Below are 14,010 nucleotides of genomic sequence, written 5' to 3'. Positions count from 1 at the left end.
TAAAAAGAACTTAGAAACTAAGAAATAAAAGTTTAAAATTGTACCAGCATCTATCTTAACCACTGCTAATAGTTTGGTGGGGTTTTTTGGTTGTTGTTGTTGTTGTTGTTTTAATTTTTTTTAATGTTTATTTGTGAGAGAAAGAGACACAGAGTGTAAGTGGGGGCGGGACAGAAAGAGGGAGACACAGAATCTGAAACAGGCTCCAGGCTCTGAGCTGTCAGCACAGAGCCTGACGCAGGGTTCAAACCCACGAGCAGTGAGATCATGACCTGAGCCAAAGTTGGAGGCTTAACCGATGAGCCACCCAGGCACCCCCTGGAGAGAGAAAATCTTTTAAGCAGGCTCCACACTCAGTACGGAGCCTAACGCAGGGCTTGATCTCACAACCCTAAGATCATGACCTGAGCCAAAATCAAGAGTCATATGCTTAACTGACTGAGTCACCCAGGTGCCCCAAGATTGTGCTATTTTTTAATGTTCTTATCATAGTTGTTATTATCCCATACATAAAATTTTGTATCCTTTTTTTTTTTTTTCCACTTTTGTTGTGTTTAAGTATTTTTTCATTATTACCCAGTGTCCATTAACTTTTCCTATGTTGGACCTAAAAGTTTGAGAAATGTGGTAGGGGAGGAACTTTTGTTTTTCTGTTTTAAATAATATTGTAACTGGGGCGTCATGGCGGCTCAGTCGGTTAAGCATCCGTCTTCAGTTCAGGTCATGATTTCATGGTTTGTGAGTTCGAGCCTCACATCAGGCTCTGTGCTGACAGCTCAGAGGCTGGAGCCTGCTTCGAATTCTGTGTCTCCCTCTCTCGCTGACTCTCCCTCATTCACGCTCTGTCTCTCTCTGTCTCTCTCTCTCAAAAATAAGTAAACATTAAAAAAAATTTTTAAATAATATTGTAAGGAATATCATGGTGCATGTTTATTCTTGGGGATTGTGGCTTTTAGAAAGATTCCTGGAATTAAGATTTATGAGATCAAAGAGTGTAAAGTTTTTGAACATTTAAGAGTTCCAAGATCATGTTTTTTATTTTTTAATAGTGACCGTCAGTGTGGAAAACATAAAGCTTCAAATGATGATACTCAAATTGAGAATGTATGTCTGTTTTTATCTTGGTTTTTTGTCATTAACTATATGAGTATGAATGATCCACTTAACAGAAGACTTGGAATGTCTTGCTTTGTCTTTTCATTTTATAGATTTCATCTTATAAATATAACTACTTGAAAGCATTTAGCTAGTTCTCTCTTTAGGGAAACATTTAAAGATTGGAGTCATCATAAACAGCACTGTTTTTAAAGGGCTTATATCTATGATAGATTTTCATGCTGATTTAAAAAAATTGTTTCCTCATCTTCAGATCATCATGCATGTATTTTGCACCTACCTTGATTCCAGATTACCTCCACATCCTAAGTACCCTGACGGGAAGACATTTACTTCTCAGCACTTTGTTCAGACACCAAATAAACCAGGTATAAACCTCCTAACAGAATGAGTTGAGATTTTCACATGAGATATATCTAGAGGTTTAGCTTGTTTTTTAATGTAGCGTATTTCCTTTACAGATGTGACAAATGAGAATGTTTTTTGCATCTATCAGAGTGCTATCAACCCTCCTCATTATGAGCTAATCTACCAGCGTCATGTGTACAATCTTCCAAAGGTACTTACTTCTTTTTAAAAAAAAATTTAATGTTTATTTATTTCTGAGAGAGAGAGACAGAGAGAGACAGAGTGCGAGCTGGAGGGGGCAGAGAGAGAGGGAGACACAGAATCTGAAGCAGGCTCCAGGCTCCGACCTGTCAGGACAGAGCCGGACACAGGGCTTGAACTCATGAACCGTGAGATCATGACGGAGCCAAAGTGGGACACTTAACCGACGGAGCCCCCCAGGCGCCCCCAAAGTTACTTCTAAATGTAGAAATGGCTATTGAGGAAGGTCATGGTGACTTGCTTTGATAATATTTTTTAAATTAAAGTCTCTTGTCTAAGGAACAGGTAAACTGTTTAAATTAGGGAAAATGAATTTCTTAAATGTCCCTTTTTTAAACTATAAAAGTAATATATGCTTAATTTGGGAAAGTATAAAGAAGAAAGAGCAGGGGCACCTGGGTGCCTCAGTCGGTTAAGGATGCGACTTCGGCTCAGTTCATGATCTCATAGCTCACAGGTTTGAGCCCCACGTCGGGCTCGGCATTGGCAGTGCAGCCTGCTTGGGATCCGTGCTCTCTCCTCACTCTCTGTCCCTCCCCCACTCACACTTTGTCTCATAATAAATAAATTCTGAAAAGAAAGATCACTCATTCCATTACTTAAAGGCAGCGTGTTGTATTGCCTTTGGTAAATTTCATTTTGGCCTTTTCTCTGTGCTATTTTATGGGTTGAAATCGCATTATTTATGTAGTTTTATTTCCTTTTAAAAATTAACTTCCTTAAAGAACTCTTTTGCACTGCTGATAGGAATGCAAACTGGTGCAGCCACTCTGGAAGACAGTATGGAGGTTCCTCAAAAAATCAAAAAAAGAACTATCCTATGACCCAGTAATTGCACTACTAGGTATTTATCCAGAGGATACAGAAATGCTGTTTTGGCGGGGCACATGCACCCCCATGTTAATAGCAGCACTATCAACAATAGCCAAAGTATGGGAAGAGCCCAAATGTCCATCGACAGATGAACGTATAAAGAAGATGTGGTATATGAATGCAATGGAATATTACCTAGCAATCAAAAAGAGTGAAATCTTGCCATTTGCAACAACGTGGATGGAACTAGAGTGTATTATGCTAAGCGAAATAAGAGAAAGACAGATATCACATGATTTCACTCATATGTGGAATTTAAGAAACACAACAGATGAACATAGGGGAAGGGAAGCAAAAATAAGATAAAAACAGAGAGGGAGACACATCGTAAGAGACTCTTACAGAGAACAAACTGAGGGTTGCTGGCTGGGCGTTGGGTAGGGGGATGGGCTAAATGGGCGATAGGCCCTAAGGAGGACACTGGTTGGGATGGACACTGGGTGTTATATGTAAGTGATGAATCACTAAATTCTATTCCTGAAATCATTACACTCTATATAACTAACTTGGATTAAAATTTTTTACGTGAATGGTAGGAAAAAAAAATCTTTGTTAATTTAATTAACTTAAATATAATTTCCATCCTATAAAAATCTTTCATAGAAATACTTTTTAATGGCTATAAAAAAGTTATCATTATATGGGGTGCCTGGGTGGCTCAGTCGGTTAAGCGTCCGACTCCGGCTCAGGTCATGATCTTGCAGTTAGTGAGTTCAAGCCCTGCATCGGGCTCTGTGCAGACAGCTTGGAGCCTGGAGCCCGCTTCAGAATCTGTGTCTCCCTCTCTCTCTGCCCCTCCCCTGCTCACACTCTGTCTCTCAAAAAATAAATAAGTGTTAAAAAAAATTTTGGGGGGAGGGCAGCGCTTGGGCGGCTCAGTCGGTTGAGCGTTCGACTTTGGCTCAGGTCACGATCTCACAGTCTGTGAGTTCAAGCCCCGCATCAGCCTCTGTGCTGACAGCTCGGAGCCTGGAGCCTGCTTCAAATTCTGTTTCCCTCTCTCTCTGCCCCTCCCCTACTCATGCTGTGTCTCTCTCTGTGTGTCAAAAATAAATAAAAACACTAAAAAATTTTTTTTCTTAATCGTTTTAAGTTTCTTGTAAGATTGTAACATAATTTATTCAACCGTTCTCCTAGCATTGAACATTTTGGATGTTCTAAATCTTTGTTTTATAAATACTGCTGAATATTCATCTTTATGGATATAGCGGTCTACATTTTGGGTAATTTCGTTAAAGTCCAAAAGTGGAATTCTAGGTTACAGAATATTTTCAAAGCTTTTAAAATATATTATCAAACTACTTTTATACAAAAGGTTATGTACCAGTTTACATTTCTATTCAGGTATCTTACTCTTAACTGCAGACTTCAGTTCTATTGATGAGCTTTGTAGTTATTGTTGTTACCAGCTTTTTCCAAAAAAATTTTATATTGACTATAATCATAAATCGTGTTCTCCATCAGATTCCTAGAAGAGAGTATTAATTGCATTTTTTTCAAATTTAATATTCCAGCTGTATAAGTGTTAATATTTTGGGCCATTGAAGTTTCTGTACAAATCCATGCAAATGAAAGTCTGAATTACACGGAATTCTGAGTTAGTAGAATGTGAATTGATAGGATCTGCATTTATCTTTTTGTTTGGTTTGTATAATCTTTGGCTTGGCTTGGTTTAAATCTTGCTGTCTTTTTTTGTCTTTGTTCCAGGGCCGAAATAATATGTTTCATACATTGTTAATGTTTCTCTACATCATAAAAACCAAAGAGTCAGGAATGCTTGGGTAGGTATTGATGCTTTAAAAATGCAAGTACTTAACTTATTTACTGTTTTTCTTCCCATGTTAAGATTCTGCAGAAGCAGCATCATATATTGAAAAGATTGTGGACCGAACAAGAGAGATGGCTTTTGGCACTGGCTCAGCCCTGTCACTAACCAGTTCTATTCTCTTGGGCAAATCCATTGATTCCTCACCAACCTCCATTTCCCTACTGGTTTCCCTCATTGGCTTTACGGTTGTGTCCCTCAAGAAGCAACTCTGAGGATGTATTTCAAGCTCTTGCCAATTTAAAATTTATCAACAGAACAAAACAAAAGCCATCCCATTTCAGACACAGCCTTCTGCAAAATGTTTATACTTCTAGAGAGGCTGAGTCAGCACCCATTCCATAATATTATTAACTGGGACAGAAAAATGGTCAGTTGAAATTGTTTACTTTGTTATTCTAAATATTTAGAATGAAGCTCATGTCCTGTTTCAATAAATTCAGAATTGTCATATGGTCATTTTGGTGATCCGAAATATTAGCGTATCAAATAATATTTTGAAGCAGGAGGACTGGTTAAGGCTGGGGAAATCTCGTAATGCAAGGTCTAGAACTCTCAAAACCTGAGGTTAAGAAAATGTGAAGGGAAAGGCTTGGAGTGGAGAACGTCTGGGGTCCATTCCAGTTCCGATATGCATGCCTCTTTTCAGTTTAGCTTAGGTGTCCTGTTTTATATGTGTTTTAGAACGACTTTGTCTGATAGAGCAGCCATCCATCACATGTGACAATGAGCATTTGAAACATGACTAATCTGAATTGAGATGTTCTGTAAGTGTAATGTATGTAGACCAGAATTTGAAGACCCAAGAAAAAGGGGGGTACAAAAGATCTCATTAATACTTTTGTGCATTGATTACCTGTTGAATTAATACATTGGATATATTGGATTAAATGAAATATATTACTGAAATTAATTAAAACTGTTTCTTTTTACTTTTTATAAACATTTTAAGATGTCTACTAGAAAATTTAAAATTATGGGGGCATCTGGCCAGCTCAGTCAGTAGAGCTCACGACTCAATCTCTCAGGGTCGTGAGTTCAAGTCCCAGGTTGGGCATAGAACCCACTTAAAATAAAAATTGTTTTAATATAAATAAGATTAAATGTAAACAAATAAATTTAATAAATTAAATATAAATAAAATTAAATATAAATAAAATTTAAGAAGTAACAAAAATAAATTAAAAACATATTTAGAAAAAAATTTTAAATGATGTATGTGGTTTGCATTTCACTGACATCACATTATATTTCTACTGGACAGTACTGCTCTAGAGAAAGCCAAGTTCCTGTCCTTAAACATACTAAATTCAAAGATTTTTAAAAGACATAAACAGTCCAAAAAAAATTTTTTTTCACCAAATCAGTCTATGGTTTTAATGTGATTCCTATCAAAATCCTAGCAAGTTTTTTTTAGTTCTCTTCTTAATTTTATTTTTTTAATTTACATCCAAATTAGCATATATAAAAAAATTTTTTTAATATTTATTTATTTTGGGGATGGTGGGCAGAGAGAGAAGGAGACACAGCCTCTGAGCTGTCAGCACAGAGCCCAGTGCAGGGCTCGAACTCCTGAGCCATGAGATCATGACCTGAGTTGAAGTCAGACGCTTAACCAACCCAGCTACCCAGGATCCCCTTTTATCATATATATATATATATATATATGTATATATATATATGTATATATATATGTATATATATACATATATATATATATATATATGTATTTTTTTTTCTTTAATGTTTATTTTTGAGAGAGAGAGAGAGAGAGAGAGAACGAGCAGGGGAGGGGCAGAGAGAGGAAGACAATCTGAAACAGGGTCCAGGCTCCGAGCTGTTACGACAGCACAAAGCCCGACAGCGGGGCTCGAACCCACAGACTATGAGATCATGACCCAAGCCGAAGTCTGACGCTTAACTGACTGAGCCATCCATGTGTCCCATTGTCATATATGTTTTAACGTAAGAACGATTAAATAGGAAACTCACTTTTGTGAAGCATCTAAACTAAATATTCTTTTTTCCTTATTTTTTAATTATAAAAGTAATATATGCCCAATATGCAAATACCTAAATGCTACAGCAGTGTATAGACTAGAAATTGAAAATTCCTGTCTGGTCAGCCTCTCAATCCCACTGCCTCTGAGTACCCAATGTTAGCAGTTAAAAGTGTATGTTTATAGACTACTTTCTGGGAATAAGCTGATCTGGATTTTATTTTTCATTTTGTTTAAACATGTATTGTGCCTAAACATATTATCCTGTGCTTTTTTTTTTAATCTTTTTTTTTTTTTTTGACATTTATTCATTTTTGAGAGACAGAGACAGAGCATGAGCAGGGGAGGGGCAGAGAGAGAGAGGGAGACACAGAATCCAAAGCAGGCTCCAGGCTCTGAGCTGTCAGCACAGAGCCCGATGTGGGACTTAAACCCAGGAACCGTGAGAGATCACGACCTGAGCCAAAGTCAGACGCTTAACCGACTGAGCCACCCAGGCACCCCTGTGCTCTGCTTTTTAATCTCACAGTTTGTCTTAGACATTCTTCCTTGTCAGTAAATACAGACCTTTTTCCTAAAATTTCTAGCAGTGTTTAATTATAAATATGTGCATGCATATGTATTCGAAATATGAAATATGTTATAAATATAATGTTTTATAATTATTCCTCACTTAATGCTTCAGAAGGGCTATTTCGAAGCCAAGAATTAATTGAAAAATACTTTAGGGGTGCCCAGATGGCTCAGTCGATTAAGCATCTGACTTTGGCCCAGGTCATGATCTCAAAGCTTGTGGGTTTCAAGCCCCAGGGCTGACAGCTCGGAGCCTGGAGCCTGCTTTGGATTCTGTGTCTCCCTCTCTCTCTCTGCCCCTCCCCTGCTCATGCTCTGTCTCTGTCTCTCAAAAATGAATAAATGTTTAAAAAAAATTTTTTTTTATAAAAAAAAAAGATATTTTAAATCAACAGCGAGTGTTTGTTTAATGTTTATTTATTTTTGAGAGAGAGAGAGAGAGAGACAGAGACAGAGTGTGAGCTGGGGAGGAACAGAGAGAGAGGGAGACACAGAATCCAAAGCAGGCTCCAGGCTCTGAAGTGTCAGCATAGAGACCGACGCAGGGCTAGAACCCATGAACTGCAAGACCATGACCTGAGCCCAAGTCAGACGCTTAACTGACCGAGCCACCCAGGCACCCCTCGAATGTTTGGTTTTAATTGAAAGTTTATCTTTTCCTCTCTAGATCCAAATTGACATTTTGATGCATTAATGATTTGTCATGATAGCTTGAAGTTTGTGTTGAGTGCTAGGTACGCTTTGTCCACATAAAAATGGAAAAATTTCAGAAGTACTTAGGAGGCTGGCTCAATCTGTAGAGGATGCAACTCTTGATCTGGGGGTTATGAGTTCAAGCCACGTGTTGGGTATAGAGCTTATTTAAAAAATAAATAAAGTAAAATAAGGTTGAAATATTTAGTGGGGTAATGACTTACTTAGAGGCCAAGAAGAATTCATACAATTTTTAAAGTGCGTATCTTATTGAGCAACTTAAATGTGGAAAAGAAACATTTCAAACTAAAACTAATACATCTTTTATTTATCTGAGATTTTTTTTTCTTAACCACGGGAAAAACTTTGAAATTATTAACTTTTTAAATGATTGATTAATCTACCTGATACATTCTAAAACAATCAAATGCTTAAAAACTATCCTATAACTTAAAGGAAATAAGCAAGTGGCTCAAATAGAGTCCATTTGGAATCATGCCCATAAAGCAGCAGCAGATTGATCCAAATACATTATCCAGTCAATGCCAGATATTTGTGCAGTTACTGGAATGAGATGACTGGTTTACTTCCAAAAGGGGGAAAAAATCTTGACAGAATTAACTGCACAACAATTTAAGTGTTCTGTTCAGCAAATAAACTGTAAATAAAGTTTAAAGCTAAAACTAAATGACAAACTGAGACAAAATTTTATAGTTGCAACAGATACAGCAAGTCCAAGCTAATATCCATCATATGTAAAGAGCATATATAAATTCATTGGAAAGAAAAACATATAGAAAATGGTTATAGGCATGAAAAACTTGCACAAAAAAGCTTTGTGCATATGGCTAATAATCACAAAAAGTTGCTGGTTAGCCTCATATAAAACAAGCCAAAATTAAAACTTTTTTTTCTATCAGATTGATATTTAGCATTTGCAGGGTTTTTTTGTTTTTTTTTTAAGATTCTTTTTTTTTAATATACCAACATGGGACTCTACACCCAACATCACAACCCTGATACCAAGATTTGCATGCACTACTGATTGAGCCAGCCAGGTGCCCCTCTCATTGGCAGTTTTGGTGAAGAGTTCCTTGAAGAAATGGGAAAAGCCAATTAATACATAAATGACCTTTTTTGAAGGGCATTTTTTTTTTTTTTTTAAATTTTTGGGACAGAGCGATACAGAGCAGGAACGGGCGAGGGGCAGAGAGAGAGGGAGACACAGAATCGGAAACAGGCTCCAGGCTCTGAGCCATCAGCCCAGAGCCCGACGCGGGGCTCAAACTCACGGACCGTGAGATCGTGACCTGGCTGAAGTCGGACGCTTAACCGACTGCGCCACCCAGGCGCCCCTTGAAGGGCATTTTTGTAATATGTGTATATATTTTAAAATTTTTGTCAAAAGCAATAACTATTCATAATTTTACAAGTCCTGTGGTGCTATAAGTTCATGACAGAAATAACCAGTTCCCTGTTCCCCAAGCCCACTAAAGACAGCCACCTGAAACTCTCTTAGCCTTTTTCTTCTGATATTATTATAGTTCCAAATAATAGAGGCATGCGGCTGTCTCTTGATTCTTCAGTTTGGGACATCGGAGGTTGATTTCTTACTTTGTCAGATGAGTAATCTCTTTCTCTTATAGCCCTCTCCTTTGTACTTTGAATACTGTATAGTACTCTCTAGAGTAGGAGTAGATTTTTCTTTTTGTTTATATATAAGTAGGGTTTAGTTTAAGCTGTATTAAGAATTCCCGTGTACACATTCACTAAAGCATCCGTAATAATTAGTAAATTCTTAATTCAGGTTTAATAGGTAAAATTCTCTAAGAAACCTAGCAGCTCTATGTCATATCCTCCATGTAAAAAATTTAATTGCTACCTCTACTTTAATCTCGCTAAAATTATTCTGTAATAGTCCTTGAATTTTCCACACCCTGTAAACGCATTTGTCCTACATTGGGGTTTTAAGCCCAGTGAAGAAAGCAATTACTATTACTAGGGTCCACCTGATAAGCCATATGTAACATAACTCATTACGGAATGGCATTAAATGTTATCAGTTAAATATGTATTCCTTGTAAAGACTAGTTTTTGTTATTTGAAGAGACCTTAAATGTTTGGAAATCAGTTCAACTAAAAAGTTTTTTTTCTTTTTTTCTTTTTATAGGAGAGTTAATCTTGGTCTATCCGGTGTGAATATTTTGTGGATTTTTGGCGAGTAATGTGGGTCGTTTAATTCCAAACGTTAGGACTTTTATTTGATTGAACCAGGAGTTGAATCTAAGCATCTCTGAGTCACTGTTGTCTTTTGAAATAAGATACATGTGTGTGTGTTAACAGACTCTTTTAGATTTAACGAAAAATTAGCTATTATGAAACTTCTTGTTAAAGTATTTCCTGTGTTCTCTACACCGAGAGACATTACCTTCACTTTTTTTATTACCTTTCAGATTTTTCAGTTGTCTGTGAAACTGCAAACCTTCAGATATTTGTTGACCCAAAACAGTGCAATTTCCCCTTAATTAAGAAATTTGAGTCCTTTTTCATTGTAACCTACAAATGAGAATCATCCACCTGATTTTTCCCCACAAAAAAATTATTTTTTTCAATCGCATTATTTGGTGTAAATTTTAAAAAGAAACAAGGAAATTGCTAATTCACCTTTTTTATCTCTTTACTTCCCTGTTGTTCTATAGATCAGCCCAAGGCCCACATGTAAAGAGATGAGATCAACTTGTAAGCAGTGTATTATTAGTCCATGTGCATTTTTAAATAATATTGAAAGAGGTTTGACAGTGTTGGCATGTTTAGAAGTCAGCTCTCAGATTAACTCACAGAGTTAAACTATCTGGGTCTTAGGTTAAAAGGCTGAAGACATTAAGAAACTCTTGCTTTCTTTTTAATAATTCAATCTGACTGTCTTATTTTAAGAGTTCTCTTTTAAGATCATACAATATCTGTTTAAATTTTTTTAGATATGTTCAAAATATCTGGAGAGTAAGAAGTGACTGAGTTTTGCTTGACTCTATTTTCTTACGTATCTATGTATAGGACCTTGAAGGCTAGCTAGCAAGTGTGTTTGTTTTCCGGATTGACGTCCTATTAGAGACCACTTCTGTCACCTTACGTAAACCTGGAAACAAAACTAGAATCTTCTGAGTAACTGCATTTTGGTCCTATATGTGCATCCCGTTTTTAATAATTTGTAAATTCTGTTTTTCAACAAGTCATTCCTGTGTTTCGAAAGTCCTATGTCCAGAGGAAAGGAGGTTTCTTTTCACTGCTTTTGATGTATGTTGAACATGTTTGCTGTGGTATTTTAGAAGAAAATGTCAATTAAACATGTTAAATACGAGAACATGTGAAAATCTAAGTACCGTTTCAAAACTTATTGAAGGTGTCACGGAATAACAGTTGTTACATGGTTAACATTCTTTATTAAAGGGAATAAGGGAAAAATTTTAACACATTAAGACAAAGGTTTTTTTTCTTTATAGGACTTATGGCAGCTTTTAGTCCAAAAATTCAAAGCTATAATATTTTTATTTTGTGACTATCAAGAAAATATAATATGTGGGAAATATACATGTAAAAAGACTAGAGATACATGCTAAAAAAGAAAAGCTCTTTTGTTTGCATACTGTGAGTCTAGCGTGGGTTACTATATTCTAGGTAGCTTTCCTATACTGACTAGTCTCCACGAGTGTTTGAGCCAACTTATACTTTAATGTAGCCTTTATTAAAAATACTTTGATAAATTAGTTGGCATTCACACGTCAGGAAGACAGTGCACTGCAAATATGGTAAAATTTTTTGGGTCTTTGTGTTAAAATGAGTAAATACCTACTTTAATTAAATGTTATTTATAGGGTATTTTTCACGAGTTTTTCTTTTCATTGCTTGACTCATCCTTGTGGGATCAGATCCACCAATTATGTTGATTTTAGATTATGTTCTCTGTATCATTTATCCTTCCCTCCCCCCCCCCCCGCTATGAATATCAGCCTTTACTTCAGCCAAATTTGTTTTAGCAGCGTATCTAGGTGTTCATAATTTAGTTCCCACGAAGACATAAAAATGCTGTGTTGCTTGGCTTTCTCGAACTGGTATATGGTACACTTTAAACGGATATTTCCGTGGTGAAGACATGTAGCATATGGCTGGCACTTCTAAACCCGGCTTTGGAACAGAAGTCCTTTATTTTTTTTAGAATATCAATCTTTTAAATGTGGACTTTTCCTCAGAGGTCAGTCTTGGTCCTGTGTTTCCCTGTCTCTGCTTTTCCTTAGAGATCTCATTCACTCCACAACTTCGTTTATCACCTCTCTGCATCTGATTCCCAAATTTACCACCAACCATAACGTCTCTCCCGCCTGAGCTCTGGCGTCCGACATTTCCATTCGCGTGTCCTGTGGACTGTGCGACCGGAACTGAATTCACATCTGCCAAAACCCGCTCGCTCTTCTAACCTCCCTTTTTCTGTTCATTGTACTACCAGTTGCCCACGCTCAAAACTCCGGTGTCATCTTTGATTCCTTCGCTCCCTGGGTCCCCAATCCAATTAGGCAGCAAACCCTCATCCATTCTTTCTTAACAGTGTCTCTTGCAGCTGTCCCTTTCCGTTTCTGCTGCCCCTGTGCTCATTTGCACCCTTACCAACTCACATAGGACCACTACGACAGCCTAATTCATCTCGCAGCTTCCTAATTGTTGCCGCGCTGCCAGACTTTCCAATTCATCCCGCACGTTCTCTTCAAATTCATCTTCCTGAAACACCTGTTTGATCATTTCATTCCCCTGATCAATTCCTTAGGCTGACATTTAAAGCCCTCCACAATCTGGCCCCAAGCTAGCCTTCTCCTCCCAGACCCCCGGCCCCAGCCAGGGCGGGCTGCCGCTCGCTGGGCTCTCTGTGCGCTTCCTCCCGCTTGTCCCCCTCACTCTCTGGGGAACCCCCGGAGCAGCGTGCCCCTGCCTTGAGACTTCACTCTGATTAAACCTGCTATTTTTTGGAGCTAGTCCTGACCACTCCAGCTGGCAGTCGTTTCTCCCCCAGGGTGATTGGATCCGTGCCCCTTTTCTGGCACTCAGCAGCCATAGGAATAGATTCAGAAGTGACTTTTGGTCTAACGGTGCATCTTCGTGTCTTTTCTCATCTGCCGAAAAGAACGGAGTTTTTTACTAGTCTGAGCTGTCCTGCTGTTCGGGACGGCTTGACAATGGCTAAAGCCACCTTCTGGGAAAGGCTTGCATTCTCCTCTTTGAAGGACGCCTTTCGAGCAGCCAGGCTCCCTGGCTTTCCTTCTGTGTTAGGCCTGAGGAGAAGGAAGCAGCCCCGGGACCGGACAGCAACAGGGGGGGGCTGCCCGAGCGAGGTGTGAGGAAAATGCCACAACCGGGTGCCTGCACCCCAAAGGTCTTCCTCAGTGAGCTGGGTGAGGCCCTGCGCCTTAGCACGCTGTTCCAAATGCCACAGCGTCCACGGGAAGGGGCGCGGGGTGCACCCATCCCTCGGTGACTCCGGTCCCGGCCGCCTCCAGACCGTGGGTAGTGGCCGAAGGCAAAAACGCGTGACTGTGAGCAACAGGGGGCTGGGCTCTCTGGCGGGAAAGCTTCTGAGAAGGATCTGGGGGGGCCTGGTCTGCACACTTAAAATGAGAGGGGTTTGCACAACGAGCACCTGTGCTTCCTGGTCCCCGGTGACCAGGTTGCCACATCTCGCTGGGTGTGCCAGTGGCTTTCTGCCGAGTCTAGAGGGTTGTTAGGTGTTGCTTCTGAGGCACGTCTTTAATTCGAGCCCTGGAATGTCATCCAGGATTCCATTTCCACACTGACTGAGCTGTACTCACCTCGGGGACCGGTCGTGGGTTCCACAGTCAGGGTTAGGAAGAGGAGTCCGGTACAGCAGAAGGGGGCTGCAGAGCAAGCAGGACCCCGTCCACCCAGGGATATTTCACCACAATGTCCCCTGCAGGCAGTCCCCAGCTGCGGCCGTGAGTGCCGTAATGACAGTTCAGAGCCTGGAGCCTGCTTTGGATTCTGTGTCTCCCTCTCTGCCCCTCTCGCTCGCTCTCCCTTTCAAAAATAAATAATAAACATTTAAAAAATGTTTTTAATAAAATAAAGCTATAGTTACATCCTTTCATGTCCCCAAAGCAAAATGAATACTCCAAAACCAGTCTGGCTAGAAGAGCCACTGGCCTGAATGGGCTGAGGCTTGGGAGGACTGAGCTCTTTTCCCTAACTGGGGCAGGGTAGTCACCCTTTACACTGATTCTGATTCAGAGATCACGGAGAAGCTCTCCAAGCTAAAATAAC

At 39.1% G+C, this 14,010-nt stretch overlaps 1 protein-coding gene across 5 annotated transcripts in view; it reads left to right on the top strand.

Moving 5' to 3' along the window:
• The window catches only part of TMEM209 (transmembrane protein 209), a 36,490-nt gene extending 24,925 nt beyond the window's left edge, over window positions 1-11,565 (top strand). For 2 of the 5 annotated variants that reach the window (XM_043589530.1, XM_043589531.1), the window contains exons 12-15: window positions 1,370-1,484; window positions 1,578-1,675; window positions 4,306-4,379; window positions 9,860-11,565. In XM_043589530.1, the coding sequence (XP_043445465.1) occupies window positions 1,370-1,484; window positions 1,578-1,675; window positions 4,306-4,379; window positions 9,860-9,914 (342 nt within the window). In that variant the 3' untranslated portion in view covers window positions 9,915-11,565. Of the gene's footprint in view, window positions 1-1,369; window positions 1,485-1,577; window positions 1,676-4,305; window positions 4,380-9,233 lie in introns of those variants that run through there. The other 3 variants (XM_043589532.1, XM_043589533.1, XM_043589534.1) reach the window with 2 other exon arrangements.
• Window positions 11,566-14,010: the final 2,445 nt, after the last annotated feature.

Source organism: Prionailurus bengalensis, chromosome A2 (genome assembly GCF_016509475.1).
Source record: "Prionailurus bengalensis isolate Pbe53 chromosome A2, Fcat_Pben_1.1_paternal_pri, whole genome shotgun sequence".
Lineage (NCBI taxonomy): Eukaryota > Metazoa > Chordata > Mammalia > Carnivora > Felidae > Prionailurus > Prionailurus bengalensis.
The sequence above is the reverse complement of the archived record's forward strand: the minus strand, read 5'-3'. Positions and strand labels throughout refer to the sequence as shown.